The sequence below is a fragment of the Phalaenopsis equestris genome, unplaced genomic scaffold (genome assembly GCF_001263595.1).
Source record: "Phalaenopsis equestris unplaced genomic scaffold, ASM126359v1 Scaffold001357, whole genome shotgun sequence".
NCBI classification, from domain to species: Eukaryota; Viridiplantae; Streptophyta; class Magnoliopsida; order Asparagales; family Orchidaceae; genus Phalaenopsis; species Phalaenopsis equestris.
The window spans coordinates 21,098-30,985 of NW_018165796.1; the positions used below are offsets into that span (position 1 = coordinate 21,098).

General features: G+C 30.4%; 1 protein-coding gene across 1 annotated transcript in view; it reads right to left on the reverse strand.

The window, feature by feature from the left end:
- LOC110034138 (ELMO domain-containing protein A-like) overlaps positions 1-8,453 on the reverse strand; it is an 18,821-nt gene extending 10,368 nt beyond the window's left edge. Inside the window, exons 1-3 of the mRNA XM_020738419.1 lie at positions 7,278-8,453; positions 2,946-3,117; positions 2,764-2,869 (exon numbers count right to left, since the gene is read on the reverse strand). Coding sequence (XP_020594078.1) covers positions 2,764-2,869; positions 2,946-3,086 — 247 coding nt within the window. The 5' untranslated portion in view covers positions 3,087-3,117; positions 7,278-8,453. The remainder of the gene's footprint in view (positions 1-2,763; positions 2,870-2,945; positions 3,118-7,277) is intronic.
- Positions 8,454-9,888: the final 1,435 nt, after the last annotated feature.

Below are 9,888 nucleotides of genomic sequence, written 5' to 3' on the forward strand. Positions count from 1 at the left end.
ATATATATATAATGTAATATTTTAAAAAAATTTATTATTTAGGACCTTTGGTTAAAATTTTAGTTTTGAAGGTGAATAAGAGATGAAGGATGCAAGCTAAAAAAAATTATTATTTAGGACCTTTGGTTAGAATTTTAGTTTTGGAGGCGAATAAGAGGTGAAGGATGCAAGCTAGAGGAGGAAGATTGACCAAAACAAACTTCGGTAAAGAAATTTAGATTTATATTATATATTTAATTATTGAATTTAATTAGGATTAAATAATGAATTTAATATTTAAATAATAAAAAGTTAGTTCATTAAAATATTAAATTAATTAAATTTTATGTCATGTTAGGTTCCAATTGAGTCGACGTCAAGAAAAATCAAATAACAAATTTATCGACGTCGAGGTGAGTACTCGTACTTTTGATCTAGTAAGAAATTTGTTTCTTCTAAACTATTTTGCAGTTAATGACGTTGTTCATGTTTTATTCTGATTGAGATATTATTTTCTTTATCGGTCATATTTTTATGAATGTTTGTAGCTATTTGTTATCATGCATTGACATATGTTTTATGTAGTATACTTAATTGAATGCGATGAATAAATGAATGATATATTTAAGTTGACTGTCTGTATGTGCATGACTGACTATAATAGTCACCACTTAATGGTACTAGTAGGGAAATACTAAGGTACCTTTGCACGCATATAAAAAAGGATATTGATATTGATGTGTCTTAAGGTTCTTTAAATAACATTAAATATTTTTATTGATTTATTAAAAGCTTGACTAATATGAATATTGCTTCATTTTCTCTTGTATCACTGTGGTTTATGAATGAGTATTCACTGGCTTATTTAGCTCATTGTTATTTTTAAACTAATTTTTTGGGTTAATTTAATTGATTAAAAGATGAATGAAAGAAGGAAAAATGTTATAAAAGATGCGGACAACCAGTAATGAAGTAATTTTAAATATATTGTTTTATTCTATTTCGATTAGTGGTTCTTTCATCTATTAACTAGTAATTAAATATAAAGAATTCATATTGTCGGGCAGTTTGTTCCGTCTTGATTAATTTCAAGTCCCGAGCCGGGTCATGGCATATAAAAGCTTTAAATTTTATGGTATTTTTGCTTGTATTAGTTTCACTTGTATTAAGATAAGTCATAAATCATTATAATAGTTGATTATTAGCTTTTAAGGCTCCCCTAAATTGGTTAAGCTTAGAAAAAGCCTATAACTAGAGCCTCACTTTGTAGTTTTGAATTCATTGAACAAAATTATCTTTTAATAGTGCAAATTTTGTGTAGAAAAGCTTGTTGGCAGTTCAGTAAGGCTTGGTGCTTGATCCCCTAGAATTTTGTAAATCCATAGTTAGCTCTTTGCAAACTTACTCCAGATTAGCAATATAAATGCCCTCTCCTTCTAGCTAGGCTTGCCAACCCTAGATCATAGCCTTTCTCAACCACAAGACACCTCCAAACCTTTCAAAACTCTCCTATACATTCCTCTACAGCCCCTACAACAGTCCAAGGCTTCAACTACCCGGTACCCTAAGATAACCCAGTCAAATTCCTAATATAGGAAGACAATTCTCTGTTGTGAGCAACAAAATTAAAAATTCATAACTCCTAAATGACTGATCCAAAACATGTAAAAACACATCCATTAGTTCAATATCCAAAACCTATCATCTAAAATTCCTCATCATTTTCTTCCAAGGAAAACTTATTCCTTCAAAGCTTATAGGTTCCACCCTCAAAAATGTCCAAAATCTTATATAGCATTTTCCTTTCTAGCCAAATGACCCTTCCACCACCACCAGAAAAGGATACCAATCATTTTGCTACCTTCATCATAAAAATCATATAGATACTATATAGTATATCGTATGCCTTTATAAAAACATTAAATTCTTTCAAGGCAAAGAAAACTACTTAAAAGTTTATTTAATTATTTGTTTCATTGCAACTAAAATATAGTATTTTTGCGATACGGCATGGTAAATCTTGAACCTTCTACTACCAGCCTACATTAATATGCTCCTACATATTAAAGAGTGTAAAAAGACTATGATATTAAAGAGTGAAGATTTACATAAGAATTATTGGATCCTATGAGAAAGTATTTAAATTTAAACCAAGTAACTGAACCATGTAAGACTAGAGTTATACAGCACCTTCAAAAATGTCCATGATATACACAGTATCATTTAATTTGTCAAACCAATCACCTACCAGAATTTCAAGCTACACATATTGCCATTAAATTTCATCCTATATTGAATAGATTTTTCATGCTTATTAGTTTATTAGAGAAAGTCGTCTTAGATGATTTGGTCACATTAAGCATCGGGCATCTGATGATCCGATTAGGAGAGTAGATGTTTTAGATTCGGCTTATGCTAAAAAAGGCAGAGGTAGACCGAGGAAGACTTGGGCTTATTGCATAAAAAATGATCTTAATTTAGTAGAACTAAATGAATATATGACACTAAATAGGACGCAATGGAGAAAAAGGATTCATGTAGCCGACCGCACATAGTGGGATTAAGGCTTTGTTGTTGTTGTTGTTGTATTAGTTTATTTTTTAGTTCCTCGTGAACTAATGATTAATTATAACTTCTATCTGAAACACATTTATCCTTCCAGATCATGATTACTTTTGAATAGTACTTCAAATGGGAGTTTATAGGTGTAAATAAGCTAAAAAATTTTAAGATGACAGAAGACTGATACAATACAAAGTCATTACTGCTACAGTTCTTAATTACCTATCCATCTTATGCAGTTATTTACTAACTGAGAGAGATAAGTCAAGCAGAAAGGCTCTCTTCGTTTCTTATCCCAGATCTTCCATTGGCCCTTCTGACTGGAATCCTGTCAATTAAGCAACAAAATCTGTAGAACAAGAGGAATTTTTCAAATTTGTTGATTAGTCAAAATGAGTTCTCACCTCAGTACTTTTGTCTTTGAAATCATGCTCTGCAAGAAGTGTTTCTCTTAGAGAATCTGATTGGTAAATGTTCAAATGCTCATCTTTACTATCATCAATTTCCCCATGATATTGACGCCTTCTGATGGCTTTAGTGGGCATGCTACCCGTTTATTTATCTGTCAAACTATTTCTGGAACAACAAGCATAGTTGCATCACATATGTTATAAAAACTAATAGTTATATCAGTTCCAAGAAACAGAATAAAAGTTGAAAAAAAAACAGCAATTTACACATACATCTCTGATAAGCTAGTTTCCAACTAGACAATGCTGAGAGGAGCTAATATCATACTAAAGAATTTATTCATGAATAATGGTGAAAATTCCACAATTGCTGTGCCTTGAGATTTCAGGAATATCCAACCAACCAGAAGAAAGGTTTCTGTATGGCTAATGTCAATTAACACGCTCTTTTAACTTTAAGAGGCTGTTTAGAAGACAGTTTTGAATAAAAGTCAACTGTCCACATGGATGCGGACAGGTTTCGCAAGCAAAAGTCAACTGTCCAAAGACTTGCTCTTAGAGTCGAAGTAAAATTCATTTTCACATGATTAAATTAATTTATAAGCTTGTTTAATTTATATCTATGCTTGATATCACTTGCTAGGAACCATAAAAAATCTATACATTTCATCTTTTTGGAGAGTTGTGATATACAAAAAATGAGAAAATATGTAAATGAAAATAATTTATCGTAATAATTTACATTTCATATCCGTTGAATGTGAAAGAATACAGAAATACTACTATTATAATTTTGCAGTCGATACATATATTAGTCATTTATGATTATGCGTATAATTGAAACTTTGATAATTAAGCATAAAGTTAATATATGTGATTTATGTAATTTGTATAGTTAGGGTTTAACCACAACATCCTTAAATATTGTAAGTTTTATAAATCACATAAATAATTAAAGACATTAATTGTGATTAATTATATAGATATAATTGATTTTATCCCATAGGAATTTTATTATATTTATATAATTAATTACAATAAAACATCAAATTATATTTTTCTAATTTATCCACAAGAATTAGAAATAAACATAATTTAATATTTTCATTATTAAGATCTAAGTGAATTTAGTTGACACGCATGCAAGTTTTATGTTAGTAAATTCATAAATATTAATAAAACATGATTTATGTTTATGAGCTTCAATTTTTTGTATAATATGCATATTTTAATTATTTTTATTTTTTCGGTCATGCAATCAACAAATATCTTTATCGTTAAATATAACAATCAAAAACTGAAAAGTAATAACTATAAAATATGAAAAGTGAGAATTCTCTCTTTTTTAGGGTGAATGGAAGTGGTTATACTATTAGAAAAAATGAATCACCTGTATTTATTTGAACTAGCACTATTGACGAAATTGTACTTTATGGAAATTGATAGTAATCCAATTGTCTTAATTTAATATTCATAAAAGACAATGATATATATAATTATTTGTGATTTAGTCGATAGTACACGTGTAAGATTGCTACTTAAGGAAATTGATGAACAGTTTAACACCTCAGATAAAACTTTTGTTAGTATTCAATTATGAAATTATCTCTAAAACTAATGGAAATAAAAGGTGTGCGGGAGCAAATAATGTAAATGCAAGAAATTGCAACTCAATTGAAGAAATTATCTTTTTAGTGCACTATATTTTAAACACTATTCCACAACAATATTATATTTCCATAATATCTTATAATACATAAAAATAAATGATCAATTAATGGACATTAGATCATGTGTGTTCAAAAGAACTTGAATGAACTATATTGTTGTAGAAGAGTGTTTAAAATATAGTGCACTAAAAAGTACTAACATATCAATTTTAAGCGTCTTCAATTGAGCTATAATATCATGCATTTGCATTATATATTAAATTATCCATCAATTGTTTAAAGTAATTCACTTACATAGTTATATTGATCAACCGAACCAAGAATCTTTGTGGATATCTTATCTTTATGAACATTAACCAAGGACTATTAGATCACTAACAATATTCATAAAGTGCAATATCACCAATAGTGATAATTCAAGTAACTGCAAGTGTTTTGTCTTTCCTAATAGTATATTCAATATTCACTCACCATAAATGAAGAAGAATTTTCTTTTTTTCATATTTTATAGTTATCACCCCTCAATTCAATAATGTCATATTTAATATAGAGATAATTAATGATGGTATAAATGCAAAAATAAAAATAATTAAAACATGCTTATTATATAAAATTGAGGCTCATAAATACAAATCATGCTTTATCAATATAAATCAATCATCAAACAATTATGATTTTACTGATATAAAACTTATGATGGTCAAAAGTTCATTTTCAACTAAATTCACTTATATCTTCATAATAAAACTATTAAACTATGTTCATTTCTAATTTATGTGGGTAAATTAAAAAATTTAATTTGATATCTTATCTTAATTAATTATATAAATATAATAAAAATTATTGAGAGATAAAACTAATTAAGATATATAATTAATCACAATTAATGTCATTAATTTTTTATGTGGATTACAAACTTTAATTATACAATTTTAACAATTAAGGATGTAGTGGATAATCCATAATTATTCAAACTATATAAATCACTGACATTAATTTTATGTTCAACCAAAGTTTCAATTGTACGCATAATCATAAAAGACTAATATATGCACCAACAACAACAGCAACAAGCCTGTATTCACTAATAAAAAAGCTTATGTTTCATGAAAAAATATTATGTTGTTGCACTTGATCTATATAATAATCTTGCGTTCTGACTTGAAAAGCATTTATCTCTCAAATCTCTTCTACCTATGTTATCGCTTCTTGACATAAATTGCCATATGAGAAGATCTAAGAAGAAACTATTCAACGGAGCAAACAGGTCCAGCAATAACAAACCCCCTTTACTAAAGTTCCACATCCTAAAGTTACTCGTGAATTTGGCGGTCATCATGGAAATTAGTAATACGCATGCTCAAGATAACACAAAAAATCAATTTCATCACACATATGTTTGTAAAATTGCAGTCAGTATTTTAACAAATTTCCCAATTAGTAAAATTAACAGGAGAAATATCATATAAAAGTGATTGCTTCATTAAGCAGCATGCTGAAGCTTGGGTTCTTTCTATCTTTCTTCAAAATATTTACTGTTTGTGGATAAAAGGTTTATGGACAGAGAGAATTTAACTTTTTTAATTGAGATAGAGTTGCAAAAAATATGCCTTTACCATGAAGCCTACAAAACTCTCCATGTTATCATGAAGATTCTAAGATAGCATAATTTTCTGTGATAATTCATCTATGTTATTTCTTAATCTTATATTTTTCTAAATTATACTTTAGAATTCTTTTATAAAAGATATTTATTTTTTTATCCTCTCATTTTCTGTTTCCATCCCTCAATTTAGTAATTTTCTAGCAACAGTTGGTCACTAGAAAAGTAGATATGGTTATCACCCAAAACCTATGGAATTCCCTCAATTTGATTACTAACTGTTGGTTATCGAAGATTCCAGGTGGTTATTACCGGACATACAATAATAACGTGTAGGAAGGAAGAAACAGTATTAATGGAGGGAGACGAGATGTATGAAACGGGTGATAGCAGCAAGGGTTCAAAGAATGCATGTGAGGAGAAAGATAAAGAGTACATTTAGTTTCAAAAGTAGTTCGAGGAAAAAATTTAACCTTTGATAGCACAAAAAAATAATACAAATAGCTAAAGCATTAAAAAATAAATTATGGTCAATAAAAAGTAGTGGTTTTTACATGTTAGCACTCCAAACATTCTTATTTACATATCTCACGCCCTAAACTTTAAATTTACAAATAAAACCATTAAAACTTCAAAATTCGCCAAAATTAACACCTCCGTTCACGCCGTCACCGCCTCAATTATTTCATATAAAAAAAGACATTACATAAACCATGTCGTTCACAACTACCAAAGCAATAGCGTTAGTAGCTGAACTTCACCCAACTGAACTTGACTCCTTGACTCTCTACCAAAGCAATGCAATGGAGTTCGTAGCTATAACCAATGTTTCCATGCTACCATGCCAGTTGACTCTCCTGATCACTAATCCATTCAACAAAAATCATGAAAAAGAAATCCAAACCCTCCAACTTGGCTTCTTTTCTTGCTCGAAAAACCAATCCCAGACACCAAACAAAGATTCCCAGCTAATAAAACAGAACCACGGCAATTGAACACCATTTTCCTTCAAAAAACAAAATAGAACTGAGAATACTCATCAGAACTTTATACCTTTAGACGCCCGAGGCACGCCCGAGGAGACAATGCTTGAAGCTGAAGTGAACTTTGCTGCTTTTGCATGTGGTTAAACCGAGTTTGTTGAGGATGTGACAGAAGCGACTGGAGGAATAGTGAGGCGTAAATTTTAGGAAATTTTGTGTTTAAAGTGCTTTATTAGTAAATTGAATGTTTCGGGTGTGTGATGTGTAAATTAGAAGGTTTGGAGCACTGCTATGCATGTAAAAACCCCTAAAAAGTAATAAAGCAACGTCGATTATATGCACTCCCAATTAAGAAAGAGGGTTGGGTAGTTGTGGAAGGAAAAAAAGAGTTTTCCACTAGTTTCAAATTCATCACTTCCACAAACCTTTTTTTTTTTTTTGGTAAAAAAAAATAAGCGTATCTTACTAGCCTTCCATATAGAACCACCATAAAGGATTAGGAAAAAGTTTAGCTAGCATTTCAAGCACTTTTAAAGCACCAATTCATAGAAAAGGGAGATATAGTGGGATTTAGGGAAACTGAAACAATGCTACATGGAATCCGAGTAATCTGATTAGTGGATGGAGACATTCTATAAAACACAAACATAATAATAAAATACAACCATGTAAATTTGATAAAATGGGTTTTTATCTTTGATTTAACAGATCAAAAGAAATTAACCATCCATCCACATTCAATTTTAATACGACCATACTCAAACATACATCTACTTGCCAGGTATCATCGCCTATGTTTAGTTGCTAGAAGGTTTTCAACTTCGTGAAGAAGCTAGCAACACAATCACAAGATAGTTCACTGTCCACTCAAAATTAAATTAGGTCCGTTTTGAAAATAAATGTCATTTTCCTTACATTAGTAAAATAATTTGAACCTTTATCTGACCATTCATGAAGCAGCACAAAGCAACCCCGTAAAACCCAAGCCAATCCAACAAAAATGAAATCAGATTAACAACAAACTTATTACCAAAATTTTAGATAAACCCTAGAACACAATATACAAAACAATCACAAATCATATTTAACATTGAGAGCAATTTCAAAGAGCGGACGAACAAATTTCTCCTTAATCTCATAAAAACCCAAAAATAACAGGATTGAAAAATTATGGCTGCGAAAGAAATGTAAAATCAGCATCCTGACTTCGTCTTTGATTCTAGCCTAGTAAGAGCAGAAGAGGATGCATTACCTGGAAGATTGAAAACAGATCAACGGAAGAAGACTTCTAGTTTACGAAAGTATCACAAAATTTGAAAAAGCAATCAATTTTATCAAATAAAAAAAAAGGTTTCTCAAAACAGTGGCTCTCCCTCTCGAAAAAATATTAGTTACTTACGTAGTAACGAAATTATTTCTTGTAGTGTTATTCAGGTGTTATTGTGTGTTATTTGGGTGTTATTATGTGTTATTTAAGTATTATTGATGTGTTATTGTGTTATTATAACACCGAAAATATTCCCAGAACACATAACACCTGAATAACACAAGGGGAATATTCCCTTGTGTTACCGGGCGGATCACCTCCACGCCATAATTTCATTGAACTCCGCAAGTAGCTCTACGTGCGGAGTATTGATGTAATATTTTTTCCTCCCTCTCCCTCTCGGAAATAATTTGAGTATGCAGCGCTGCATACATTTTTTTCAGGTTATACCGAGGGTATAAGGAGGTCATATCTGCATTATAACCTCTTGTAACCTTCATATAACCTAGTGTAACATATCTGTAACCTACAAATAAATTCTTAATATATGAAAATAGAAGCGCGGGACTTATTTGTAACCTACCTGTAACCATCCACAGACCCCTCTTTTACTAGTTCTTTCATTTTTATAGACAAAGATATGCAAAGGCAAGAGGAAACACATCATGCCCCGATAACATCGAGACATGATCAAGATTTCCCTATCATGCTGCCTATTAAGATTAAAACAACAATCGAATCAGTTACTGACTTGGAGTCATATGAGATCTTGTCAATGGATCACATTAGGAGCTCACATGCCCAAAATAAAAAAGATTTTGGAAACTAGGCCTCCTTACCATTCTTACTTTAAGATGAGCGAATGTTTTTCATAGTCCCATGTCTGTCCAACTTGTTCTTGAAAGAAAAGATGTTGAATATTAAACTAATGTTGTGAGGATATTATAAAAACCCGACAGCTGCAAGTGTATCAATTGTTGATGAGTTGTGTGCATTTTATGTAACTTGTAAAATTTATAGAAAGTCATTTTATTTTACAAAGTTGATAAACATGTAACCAACTATAATGTAATGCTTTTAAATAATGATAATAAAAAAATAGACGATATTCCTCTTTCTTATTATTCTCGCCTTTAATTAATAAGTTCTTCGATAATGGATTGGTGCCCAAGAAGTGGTTTGTTTGCCCATCCAAATTGTGTAAGGCTATGTGGCAGAATAAACCCCTTGAAGATAAATTTGGCTTGGGATATGTTAAAAAACCAAATGAAATTAGAATTATCAGCACCTTGTGTAGAATAAATTTTACACTTGAGGGTGATGAGGTTGTTACCATTGATGATGAGGAAGTTGAAGTCAAATAGGCTTCTCTTGAATTGGAGAATGGTGTTTCTTTGACTATTGACGATTTGGT